Source organism: Saccostrea echinata, unplaced genomic scaffold (genome assembly GCF_033153115.1).
Source record: "Saccostrea echinata isolate AGI-Se365-2 ecotype Australia unplaced genomic scaffold, CSIRO_AGI_Sech_v1 ptg000023l, whole genome shotgun sequence".
Taxonomy (NCBI): Eukaryota; Metazoa; Mollusca; class Bivalvia; order Ostreida; family Ostreidae; genus Saccostrea; species Saccostrea echinata.
In genome coordinates, this window is record NW_026889772.1 from 6,538,725 (window position 1) to 6,552,500 (window position 13,776).

At 32.7% G+C, this 13,776-nt stretch overlaps 2 protein-coding genes across 7 annotated transcripts in view; both read left to right on the plus strand.

Moving 5' to 3' along the window:
- The first annotated feature begins 130 nt into the window (after positions 1-130).
- LOC133191118 (serine/threonine-protein kinase 3-like) lies at positions 131-10,094 on the plus strand. Of its 6 annotated transcripts, none has more exons than XM_061326813.1 (15): positions 131-263; positions 854-934; positions 2,110-2,193; positions 3,228-3,408; positions 3,524-3,586; positions 4,012-4,176; positions 4,790-4,895; positions 5,062-5,123; positions 5,222-5,359; positions 5,474-5,584; positions 6,372-6,444; positions 6,768-6,890; positions 7,046-7,114; positions 7,808-7,989; positions 8,275-10,094. In XM_061326813.1, exons 1-15 carry the CDS (start codon positions 250-252, stop codon positions 8,431-8,433), a joined length of 1,611 nt encoding a protein of 536 aa, XP_061182797.1. In that variant the 5' UTR covers positions 131-249; the 3' UTR covers positions 8,434-10,094. The 6 variants fall into 6 exon arrangements, with proteins under 6 accessions (XP_061182797.1, XP_061182799.1, XP_061182800.1 ...); XM_061326815.1 differs by having other exon boundaries at positions 7,046-7,105; XM_061326816.1 differs by lacking the exon at positions 7,046-7,114.
- A 1,495-nt stretch (positions 10,095-11,589) lies between these two features.
- Positions 11,590-13,776, plus strand: part of LOC133191119 (small ribosomal subunit protein eS8-like) — a 9,352-nt gene continuing 7,165 nt past the window's right edge. Inside the window, exons 1-2 of the mRNA XM_061326820.1 lie at positions 11,590-11,662; positions 12,530-12,636. Coding sequence (XP_061182804.1) covers positions 11,659-11,662; positions 12,530-12,636 — 111 coding nt within the window. The 5' untranslated portion in view covers positions 11,590-11,658. The remainder of the gene's footprint in view (positions 11,663-12,529; positions 12,637-13,776) is intronic.

Consider the following 13,776-nt stretch of genomic DNA (forward strand, 5'->3'; position numbering starts at 1 on the left):
ACTCTACGATGTAATTCAAAAAAAATTAAGATACACGACAGCCCCACAAACGCCGGTCTCAAAAATCTTGATCACAGCTGTGTTTTTCTATTGATCAATTTTAAGCCTCCCAGTGATTCAGAGCAGAGAACTTCACCTTGTCGCACAGCTTCCGGAAAAGAAACCCAAATGTAGACTGTGGAATGTGTAGCGTTTTAAGCGAATTTCCATGAAACCACACGAATTTTTTAACCTGTCTTTCATCAAAATATGACTAGTCAAAGGTACTTTTTGTAATTTTAGGTCTTTTTTATGTATTTTTTACTCAAATTGAAATATAAAGTAGTGGATCAGTATTGTTTTGAAACTTGATCATTTATAGATGCATTGGATCAGAAGTGTGTTCTCTTTTCAGTCGTCATTTTTGAATTAGTATAATCTCATCCCCTGTACTTAATATTGGTGAAACATTTATTGTCGACGTTTGAACAATGTAGATAACGTTTCTTTAACAAAAATCTATTGTTCATATTTTGTACAGGATATGATGCATACTGATTAAAAAAATCTCTAAGTGAGCAGACAATCATTTGAGCTAAACAGAACTTTAGCATGCATGGTATAATGTACTCACTGTATACTATTTCATTGAGTAATGTTGTGATTTTTTAATGAATTTCGTAAATAATCTTTATTTTTATCTGACAGATAGTGAATTAGAAACTAAATGTCCGACAAGATTTATTTCTGATGAGAGGACTGTAACAAAGAACCCAGATGGCAATTTTTTTTATGCATAATTATTTCTTTTAAGATTCATGTTTAAAGTTCTTATGTGTTTTCTTACATTTACTTACCATTTCTTTCAATATAGTGAGTTAACAAAATTAAGTGATGAGAGTTTGGCTCGACCACCCGATGAGGTTTTTGATATAATTTGTAAAATAGGAAGAGGGTAAGACAGCAAGATGTTTATGGCAGTTTCGTTTTGTGTCATGCATATCTTTGCTCGTAGCATTTTCCTGGTGATTTGCACGTCACAACAGGTGACGCAGGATTCACACAGCAAATTACAAACTTATTTTAAAGATTCAGTTACAGTGTCATTTGCTGTGTGATGCATTACCCAACTTGTGTATGGATTCCAGTCCACACCTTTATAATTTAGATGGAAATATGTCATTGTTTTGTCAATTGTTAATACTTAAATTTTCAGGTATCTGAAAATGACTTCATTGAAAAATATGAAAGAAAGAAAAACACTTAGATAAAATGACATATTTTCATGCATTAATGTGCATTTTGCCTGATTTTTTTGCATGTATGTTCATAATGTAGTAATATTAATTTGTAGATTATTGTGACTGTGTTCAGGCAAATTTTAATGATTTCTGATATTTCATCTCAGTTGAATCTATATAATCCAATTCATAAATGAGGACTTTTAGTGATCATAAAATTATAATCATATTAGTTATAATTTAATATTAAAACAAAAAATCAATTTGAATTTTTACCATGAACACAGTATAGAATAAACTGAAAAATTCAGGACTTGACATACATTACATGTATCATTATGTCATGTTCTTTGATATGTTTTTACCAAAAGCTTTGACAAAAATGCTTGCTTTAGATTGCTTGTAAACAATATGGAGAAGAATTATAGAATTAGAGGTTAGAAGACTGTCATTGAATCATTCATATACATCTTAACTTAATTGTTCCAAATGCAAAAAGATGTAACTTTCAGTCCCTTGAAATATGTTTTATTTTTGCAGTTGCTTATAAAGGAGCATCAAACACATGCTTTACTTTTTTGGTCAGTTTGCTAAAAAAAAAATCCAAAAAAAAACACTTGAATGCACCATGCTTATGTTAAAGTGGTAAAAGGCAAAAGCAATCAAAGTGTTTTAGTCAAAGCCTGTATGACATGTATAGATGTAAAGTATTGTGCAGAAGTGTAACTTTCTTGTAACTGATTTATGTAATGCATGTGTTCATGTGATACTCTGTTGTGTATGGTACAAGTCCTGGACATCATTCCTGTAGAAAACTACATGTACTAATACACGGAGGACTTTTTTCATGGCTTTAGCTTTACACTTTTGGTTTGCTTTCCCCCCATAGTGACCCTCTAAAGCGACTCCCAGAGGACGACCTTACAAGGTCACCGGAAGAAGTTTTTGATATTCTAGGCAAATTAGGAGAAGGGTAAGATCTCAAATTCAAAAAGCACTTTTACAAAGAAGAACTAATTCTATTTTCAAAAAATTATAAATATTAGCTAATAACTTTAAATTCAGTTTGATGGTGATGAAAAAGTATTAAAAAGTAGTAGTATCTGGTATTTGTTGGGTAATTTCTATAAAAATAGAACTCTCCAAGCTGTAGCCTTACTCTCGGCTAGTATATTTTCAAAGAGTGGCAATCAGCGCATCATTTGCTGTTGTTCCCCTGCTTTCTTTCTGATGGCTTCATGCATGATGTCGTTTAATAGTTTTTGCCTTAGCATGGGTTGTAGCTCTGATGCAAGGTTTTTAAAATCAAGTATTTTTTTTCTTTTCTCTTCTTTTTTTTTTGTTTAATTGTTTTGTCTGCAAGAGTAAAACATGTTAAAATTGAAGATATTAAATGTATGAAAATATAAAAGAATTAATGTTACACTGAAAGGACAATAGACTGAGATGGAAGGATAAAATATGTAAGAACTATAGTTAGAAATAAAGACATACTTTAGAATTGTTATGGGGAGTTTAATTGCTTAGATACATAATGAATTATTGGGAGAACAATAGATTGAGGAATTTTATATCAATATACTTAACACTTGAATGCTATTTTCTGTGATACTAACTATTTTGATATAAATCATTTTTTAAGTAATACTACCTAGTATAAACATTTACTTATAGCCACTTTCTAAGTATGGAAGTATGCACTTAAATCAATACATGTACTGCTAATTACTGACCTGCATCTTTCTAGTACTCAACGAAAGTGCTCTTTTGATGGTTCTGATAAAATCTATAACAAGTGCATTGATCAGTGCTGATTTAAGTATTGAATCAAAGCAACCTGATTTTTAAAATATTATCAGATAAAATTTGTTCGAGGTAGCTTTGAATATTATTTTTAACAAATTATAGATAAAAAATAAAAGTGATTGAAAATCTGATCAGATTCCATGACAATTTTGGTTGTGTCTGTAGATTGTGTGGGAGTATAACTTTTGGTTGTATCTGTAGATCCTATGGGAGCGTATACAAGGCTCTCCACAAGGAGTCTGGCCAGGTGCTGGCCATTAAACAAGTCCCGGTGGACACAGACCTACAGGAGATCATTAAAGAAATCTCCATCATGCAGCAATGTGACAGCGTCTTCATAGTCAAGTACTACGGCAGTTACTTCAAAAACACAGACCTATGGGTAGGGTAGATTGTCTATGAAATTTGGTATAATTTGATTAGAGCAGCTCAGAGACCAGAAAAGAGTATGAATTAAATTATTTAGGATCTGAATTACTATGTATTTGTTATTACAGATTGTAATGGAGTACTGCGGCGCTGGGTCAGTGTCAGACATTATGAGATTACGCAATAAAACAGTATGTCCACAATTCACTGTCATCATCTATGTCTTTCTACAATGTTATGATTGTATATTCCTCTCACTTAAGTGAAATACATGTAGCTTTTAAATTGGAAATAATTAATTCATCTACTTTATATAATCAATCAGTTTTTCTCTTATTTGTTCCTTTAAAGAAAAAGAAAACATTACCCTTTCAATATTTTCAAAATTACCGTATATACTCACATATAAGTCGGTCCGCCTATAAGTTGTTGTATTTTTTAAGCGTATGTTAGAGGGATTGACCCTCTAAAATAACAGTCTTTTTATAACTCAACTATAAGTCAGACAAAGAGTTTTGGACTAAAGTTTAACTCCCAAAAAAACAACTTATAGGCGAGTATATACGATGGTAAAAAATGTGCCAAGAAAAGTGAATATTGTATTTGTTTATTTTAGCTAACTGAAGATGAGATAGCTACAATACTCTACGATGCTTTGAGAGGTTTGGAGTATTTACATTCCAGGAGAAAGATCCATAGGGACATCAAAGCAGGGAACATTCTGCTTAACACAGAAGGCCACGCTAAACTGGCCGACTTTGGGGTGGCTGGACAGCTGACAGTAGGTCTTAGTTATAAATAAACTGGCTGACTTTGGGGTGGCTGGACAGCTAACAGTAGGTCTTAGTTATAAATAAACTGGCTGACTTTGGGATGGCTGGACAGCTAACAGTAGGTCTTAGTTATAAATAAACTGGCCGACTTTGGGGTGGCTGGACACCTTGGGGTAGCTGGACAGCTGACAGTAGGTCTAACTTAGTTATAAAGTTCTTTTCAGTAAAATTATTTTATCTATTTTGCAAACAACTTCTATTTCCACCTCAGAATGTAGCCCAATACATTTTGGTGACTACTAACATTGTAAACTAAGCAAATATTATACTCTAATTGAAAAAAGAGAGTTTTTGCTGATTACTATTCAAGGAATCTCAGGCATATTTTGCATGTGTGAAAAAAATTTTGTTTAGAGTATAAGGATTTACAACAGTAAATGGGAATTTCATTGAAAGAAGATATCTTCAGTTCTTTATCTGGTATACCCGTCTATAAGAATGTCAGCGTTTGACTTAAATTAATTGTACTGGTTGGTAAATGAACGTATAATTGTATAGATTATTGAAAACAATATGCAGCAAGCATTATTGACTATTAATGTTGGTATAATTGTACAATAGGACACCATGGCCAAAAGGAATACTGTGATAGGTACACCATACTGGATGGCTCCAGAGGTGATCCAGGAAATTGGCTATGACTGTGTGGCAGACATCTGGAGTCTAGGTAGGGCACACTCTGAACGGATGAATAGAATACATTGTAATTAGGATTTGATAGGACACATCCAATATTTAGAGTGTGACAGGTCAGGTCAGATAAGTAGAAATAAGAAAAAGTATTTCAGCTGAGTTTAATTACCTGTGTACATGGTTTCTTTTCTTTTTTTTAGGGATAACAGCGCTGGAGATGGCAGAGGGTAAACCACCTTATGGTGACATTCATCCAATGAGGGTACCTTATATTATAGAATCTATGTGTCTTAATGAAGTTTGTTTTTATAAATGTTAATTTACAGGGACTCATTACCAGCTATTTTATAAAAATTACAGGCAATATTCATGATTCCTACAAAACCTCCACCATCATTCAGAAACCCAGATAAATGGTCTCCAGAATTTATAGACTTTGTCTCAAAATGTCTTGTCAAAAATCCAGAGCAAAGAGTTTCAGCAGCTGAACTTATGCAGGTCAGATTTTTTATGTTATATTTGACTCTCCAACTTTTATCTTGTTTATCTTATCTGTATTTAAGAGACAAAAAGAGCAACACTCTGTGAGTTGAATTTTGACATTATTCGTAGCATGAGTTTATCAAAAATGCAAAACCTCGTGAAGATCTGCTCAGAATGATCAACGACGCCAAAGAAATCCAGGCAGCTCAAAACAGCATCATCACCAATGGCGATGACTCGGTGAGTTCTTGTTCAGTAAGTTTATTGACAACAATATAAAGATTAATGAAGGTTTCTTAAAAATATTTTGTAGTTTCTATCCATTTGCTTCAAATGTTTGAAACTAATGACAAACTAAAAAATTTATATTTAAGAAAGATATCAAAATCATACATAATTTGTAATTCCATAGTCCTTCATTATTGCCATGTTTGCTTTAATTCTTGGTTAATTTTTAAATTGATACTGTCATTTTACAGCTTAAGGCTGTTCCATAAAAATTATTTGAGGGGGTGGAATGCCGATTTTTTTTTTTTTTTTTTTTTTTTGATTGGGAGCCAAACTATGTTTTTAATAGCATTTCTTTTTCTGATTTGACTGAAATTTCAAATACCACAGATGTTTGAAGATTGTATCCAGAGACAGTGCTGTTTTAACTACCCTCTGGAAAAAATGTCAAATTCCCCCTTTAGTTATGAAAAATTTCCTGATTAAACATACATGTAGCATTTAAAATTTATAATTATTCTAATAGTTCTAGAAATAATCGCCAGATTAGCTATCAGGATGCAGATTTTTGTAACATTTATCAGAAAATTTCCAGAGGGACATGCCCCTGGACTACCAAAGTATATGCACACCTCCATCGCTAATGTCTAGTAACTGTTTTCATTTTCCCCTTTATACGAAATGGGTAGTCAAACAAAATAGCTAGGTAAATCCCTGGTAACACTGGTTTCGTTTCTGGTAATTTTTACTGATTGGTTATTATTTAAATTTTAAAATACTGTCATTTTTTTTTTTGTAGGATGGGGAAGATGATGTTGACCATGGATCAACCATGAAGAAAACTGACGATTCAACCATGAAATCTACTTCAGGTAATCAATGTTTACAGTACACTAAAACAGGATAATGTTTGAATTCTTTCAATAATGCTACTCCTCTCATGTTTTTGATCTGAATTTAATAAAACGTGGTATACAATTAACTAAACCAAGGATCATACTTCATGCTTATAGGTGTTGCCATAGCTTTTAAGTTTCAGGTCCAGGTGCTGCTTTTCTCTTTCTTACTTTAAGTACAAACCAGTAGAGCTACAGTCTCATCAGAGATGTCTGGTTTGATATCTAGCTTACATGTAATCATAAGTATGGGCTATGATGATAAAAAAGTGATGATGTAAAGTCTCGTCAATTTTCAGATACTCTAGTGAAAAGTGAGAGTGGAACAGTTGTTGTCAACAGTGAAGCCAGCACAATGGTCGAGTCTGATCTCGGTACGCTCGTAATTAACGAGGACTCGGAGGACGATTCAACAATGAAACGTAAGTCTGTTTAGATGAATTTTTGTTAATAAGAAATTTAGATCAATGATTTTGTTGTTTTCTTTGGCATACAAAAAGTTTCATGATTATATTTCATAGAGCATTGTAAGCTTTCATCAACATGATCAATTCATTTAAATTATTTTCTGCCAAAGGATGTGACACGGTGGTGAAAAAGCCCCCCGACTCTGGCTACAAAAGCAACAGTAGTAGCAGTAGTAGTAGTAATTATTCAGTCTTTTATCTCTATCACCACATCATACATACATGTCTACAATGTTTCAGATCTCTTGATTTCTAGTGTATTTTCATCTTTCCCATTTCTGTATCATATGTACATGCCTTGTTTGAGGACTATTTTCAGACTTGGTAATGACTAGACCTCAGTGAATTGAATGCTCTGTTGATGAACATAAGATTTTATGCATGTGTTTCTTTCTAATTTTAGTGCTATTGTAATACTCGTATACAAAAATGGATAATTTCAAATTCTTAAAATCTGAAGATTCTTTCCTACTTGACCAGTATATTGGGAGAGTTTCCACTGCTGGTTGACTTATACTTCAGATATTTTAATTACTGTTATGCAGTCCATGTATTTCAATGAATGTTATCTGTACTAAACAATGTCAACTACACACAGTGATATGTCATAAGTGAAAATAATATACATGTACATTTTATGTGGAATAAATATATACTGTATTTATCTACCAAACAGGTTTGTTCTTGAATATTGCTATTACTTCTGAAGGTTTTTTTTAAATCTCAAAATTTGAACTTAAGAAAAACAGCAGTAGAGATGCTATTTTGTCAATGATCTTTTTTACATAGTTAGATACTATTTGATATCAGGAATGTAATTATGTAACGAAAGTTTGTATGGTTTGTGTGTAAACATAATGTGTGATTGACAGGGCATGACACAGCCAATGAAGGCAAAGACAAATACAGACCCTCCTTCCTCGATCATTTTGAAAAGAAGGAACAGGACAAGGTTGCACCCCCACGGGCACAGCCCCATGTGACCCCACCCCTCAAACACGTCACGCCACCTCACCATTCCCAAAGGTCTTTCATTGATGGAGATTTCGATTTTGTAAGTATGGGTTAGGCATTACTAGATGTTTTGTAGTTGAAAATTAGAAATACTGACAAACAACATAATTTAATAATTAGATTAATACTCATGACAATCACTGTTGTGTTGTTCTTACTATTTCTTCTGGTTTCTGTAACTTTCTGTCTTGAAATGAAAATGTTTAACAAAGCATTGATTCTGCCTGGCTTCAGCATGTATGAACTTGCACATTTTTTAATCTTATATTGAAATTATTTGTATAAAGTTTTTATAGGGAAAATTATAATTGTATTTTGATTTCAGCTAAGAAATCTTCCATACGAGGAACTTGAATCCAGATTGTCTGACCTTGACCCCGAAATGGAGAGGGAAATTGACGAATTACGAGCTCGTTACCAGGCAAAGAGACAGCCCATCTTGGATGCAATTGATGCTAAAAAGAAAAGACAGAATAATTTCTAAGGTCTATTCAGGAACTCTTTCCTGTGTTTTAAACTGTGATGTATGAAGAGAATGGATTTCTTGAAAATTAAGTCACATTGTAGTAGATGGTGCTGAGAATTGTTTGGAGAATTGTGATAATATTTTTCAGTCATGATTTTTTTTTTAAAAAATCATGTTTCAGTTTGGTTTTGAAAAATCTTTAGTGAGATTATTTTCTTAATCATTGCAGCTGATTTTATTTTTCTCCTTTATTACAATTTTCATTCAAGAATCATTTATTTGAAATTTTCTTTGACCATGTATACTTTTCAAGTATATTGCTAAACAGTTTATATTTGAATGTCCTAGTCATGGAACTAATGACGAGGCTGTTTGATAATTTGGTTTGAGGTTTGTTTGTCACCAGCTGTTATTTGATAAATTAATAGTGCTTCCTTCTTGTTTATTTTCTGAGAAGTTTACCCAGTACTTAATTCGTTACTGGGGTAATCAATATGTTGCTCACGTCTATGAAAAGAAAACCCTACTTTTATCCTTATATTTATCAAAACGTGAAATAGTCTAAGAACTGAACTTTGAAAAACTGTCTATTTAAGCATTTTAAGAATTATTTATTTTAAAAATATCAGTTTACATATTAGAGCTTGATGGGAAAAGGGAGATATGGTTTACAGGCATGTAATTATTTTTTGTAAACCCACCAGCTCTATAGCTTGTGAATATTTGAAATAGATGAAGATAATTTTGTATTTTATTTAACCCAGTTAAGTGTGTGGATTTGTACTAGCTTGTTATGGACTCAGTATACTGTTAATAAGTGTGTTGCTGATTCTCAGATATATTCTAAAAATCATTCAGTTCATCACTACACTGTGGAAAATCATTAATTTCATCAATTATATTATCATTGCCGGTTTGATTGAAACAGTTATTTTAGTATATTTCTGTTGAAGTAATATTCAGTGGACTGATTCACATTAGAATTTCATTGTATGTGGTTCTTGCCACCATTGTACATCAAAATCTTTTAATTACTGAAGGATGGGTTTATGTACCATATAATGTACAAAAATTATGTCCATATTGTCTTTAATTTAATGCCAATTGTTGGGATGATATTAGTATTTTAATTGACCTCAGACAATGACTTTGTTTTTGCACAGTTGCTCTAGTCCTTGGGTCACTGTACACCAAAATTTCACTGTTATATCATGATCATCATTTCTCATATATTGTACATGTATGTAAGTGGCCAACCCAAAGTGCCATGATATTTGCTATGGTTGGATTATTGTCAGTTAATAAGTCAAATCTAAATAGACAAATGACTTCTTTTCAAATGTAATCACAATGTATGTTGTAGAGAGCAATAATAGAAACGACAAAGATTCTGTGAGATGAAATCTATGAAAAAAGATAAAATTCATCATTTTTTTTTAGTTAAATGTTTATTTTAAAATTACTTATAAATGTATGTTATGTGAATATTCTTGGTAATTAAGAGAGGACTTTAATTGTTTTTGATTATGATATATACAGAATGCATGTCTGTTTTCATCAGTTTGAGTACATTTCTGTTCAGAATAAACACTGTACATGATAGTGCAATAATATAGAGGTGTGAGCTGTACATTTTAAATATTCTAGATTAGTATGAATACTTAATATATGTTTGTTCTAACATAGAACTTAAAATTAAAACTTGCAAGAAATATCTGTTGATGAGTATTTTAACTAGTTTGCTTGTATCACTTGTGTTTATTTTTGTATGACAAAGTTTAATGAAATAGATGATAAGATACAGTTGGATTGTCATATAATTTACTCAGACTTTCAATGGCATCTCTTTCATTCACATTCATGAAATATTGCAAAATTCTTTATTTGTTCATGGATTGCATATCATGAATGGTGTACTTTGTTCTGATGAAATAAAGCTTGAGATCTCTGAAATCAGGAATTTACTCTGTATACTGGTATCATAAAGGACCCTCTTTGGAATAGGGTCTTGTATACTTTCAGATGGGATTTTTATATTGACTTAAATTGTGGTTTACTGTGGAATAAAGGCAGCAAGAATGCTTATCCTCTATTCACATCTTTGTAAACCCTATGTAATTACAAAATTCAAGATCAGTTTTATAAAACGCCTGAAAAATTCAATTTGCTTATAGTTTGGAATTATAATTTTTTACCTTAATTGAATCGATTTTCATTTGGGTCTGTGTCCTTCTATCAGATCTGCAATCAGTGGATATTAAAAATCATTTACACTTTCCTAACATTGCACATTATTGGAGGTTTCCCCATTGATATCATTTAGTCGGACTAAAATGGACTAGGTCTTGCATTACTCCAGCATGATAGAGGTTCACGGCAAGATACTTCTGATGTCACTTGGCACCAAAGTGTACAACAGTGCTCTACAAGGAGGGAAGGGACATTGACCGAGGCTCTTGTAGGAGTAGGTCCTACAGCAAGGTAGATAATGGAGACTTGATACTTTACAATTATTATCTTCAGTGTAGGTGATACTGGACTCAGACGCAGAAAGTGATATCAACCTCACAAGCTCAGTCAATTATGATCTGTATCCAAAATCAGTATCACTTGACATGAATTTTTCTATTGATTACATATTGACTGCACACTGAGCCCTCAATAGTAATATTACTATTACCTTCTCATAATTGATTAGATACACTAGCTCTTATGTATGTATGTATTACAGGTAAATGTGATATAAGACTCAAAGTCCTGGGGCATTTCTTTGGAATCTTAAAAATTTCCTGTAAAGCATTCATTGCTAATTTGTTCATTTTTGTTTTAGAGGGGTGGGGTGGGGTGGGGGTAGCTGTCATATTCTGTCATATCACGGTTAGCTCAGTTGGTAGACTAAGAGCTCCTGAATAGTTGGGGGGGGGGGGGGGGGCGGGGGGGGTCTCAGGTCGTCCAGCCATACATTTTCCTTTTCCTGTTATATAATTTGGCGCTGTTGACATCCCTTGGCTTTGCAAGTGAAAGTCCTGTCAGGGGCAATAAGAACTTGGGTTGTGTCTTTGAGGGCGAAGACAGGGGTCCCGGGTTCGATTCCCACAGCCACGCATTTGTTTGAGGCACTTTGATACCGTCCCTTATTACAGTTTGGAGCAATAAATACTTCTGATATAGTCCCTAATTTCAAGGACCGACAACTCTAGGTGGACACCTAGTATACTTCCTTTTCCGGTATAATTCGCCATCATGGGTACTGTTGAATTTTGTTGCTCTAGAAATCGAAAATAATCTATAATCGAGAGTATCGTCAAGCGAATTTCAGATTATTTGTTGAACCACTGGTCTTAAATAGCTTTATCTAAGATATAGTATTTTAGTTCGAGTTCAGGGGTTTGGCAAAAATATAACCACATCGAATTTGTTTATGCCTATGAATGTCAACATTTGTGCAAAAATCACATGTATTAATCTTATGCCACCTTGGACTGTAAGAATTTTGTAGCTCACTGATATAAATTGAAGACAATTAAAAAAAAATTAAACTTAGACTAACAGAAAAGTACCTAACGTGGTAGAGAAAAATATTGGGAAACGTACGTGTTGGGAGGGGGGGGGGGGGTGTTGATATAATTATTTATAACCAAATCCCTTCTGCTCTGTGGAGTTAAATGAGTGCATTCACAATTACCAAAATATCATTTTGGAATACTTAGGTCACCTGCTACAAACAAAATTGTTTTCCAAAAATCATGGAAATCGATATATGTATGCTAAATCAAGGTTTATGTTTATATTTAAGTAAAATGAAGGGAAAAAAAAAACATCTCTCAGAAAAGTCCTAAAATGTGATAATTATATTGAGTAGACTTATGAGGGAAGTGGCAAAAAATGAGAATTTTCAACATCATAGAAAATTTACAATATCTTAATCATTTGTTAATATAGCATGTTTAGGTATTTGATATTTGCATCATTTACACCCAAAATTAATTGATAAATGTATATATAATTCATGAATACAGATTTTTGTTTGTAGCACGTAACCTGTATCTTGGTCTAAAACCAGTGGCATTTCATTGAGATTTTTTAAAAAGGTTTATCTCATTCTTTTTTTAAGGTATATCTCGTGATAAATGGCACAAGAGGAGGAGTACTGGTGGGCGTATGACCCAGATCCGTAAGAAGAGGAAGTTTGAACTGGGTCGCCCTGCTGCCAACACTAAGGTGCAGATTAATATTGAGAATATTTGAAGAAACCCAGATCATTAGAAATGCCAAAGATAAGAATGTAGTGCATGGTAGGAGTAGATGAAGTCATGAAATATGTAGATTTTCTGCATCCTGAGTTGTATCCTAATTGGTGATGGGCCGATTGTCGCAGACAATCGAAAGTCAGTTGATAGAAGCCTCTGGACATCGATTATCGATTACAATGTTCATAATTGATTAATTTGAACAATGAAAACATGACATATGTGAAAAAAAATAATTTCGTACAAATTGATATTTTCGAAGGTTAAAAAAAAATATGGTGGCGCCATGTGATACTGATGAACGAGATAAGAATAAGACTGTGCCTCTGAAAGCTCAAGATATATTTCCATATCCTGAAAATGGCACAAAATCAACCATAAAGAACTATTTTGTGTTTGTTAAGAAAAAAGGAGGGGCCAGCAATGAAGGACAATGTAGACATATCTTGCACAGTTTGCAAGTTGTGTTTGAAAAAATTTTAATAAATTTTTTGAAACAAACTGAGATTTTGTTTAGAAAAAGTTGATTTATATTATGAAGAAGTTCTCAATCTTTTTGTTTTATTTAATCGATTATACACTTTTGATTATATTCAATAATTGATTATGAAAAATTCCCAATTTCCCATCACTAATCCTAATGTGATCTATTGAGTATCTATATTACATTGGTAGACCATGTATAATGGTATAGTAAATATATACTGTTAGTAATTGATTGCTTATGTCCTATTAGTTAAACATTTAAGGAATGAATTTGATAGCTACCCAAGTTATACTGTATAACCTGGTTTGGGACAGTTTACACTTTATAAACCGCGAAGCGGTTTATAAAAAAGCGTAAACTATTATAACCCAGGTTATACCAGTATAACTTGGGTAACTAATAAATTCATTCCTTATAATTTAATTTTCCATCATTAAATTCAGAAAATAAGACAATTTCTCCTTCAAAACTGTCTTCAAATTGTGCTTATTTCAAATGTAACGTCAAGCGAATTAATACATTTTTGACGTAAGTCATTGTGACGTAGGCAACACAGGTTATACAATATAGATTATTTTTTTATCCAATCAGATGGTGCGTTGCAAACGAAATTAAATTATTTCG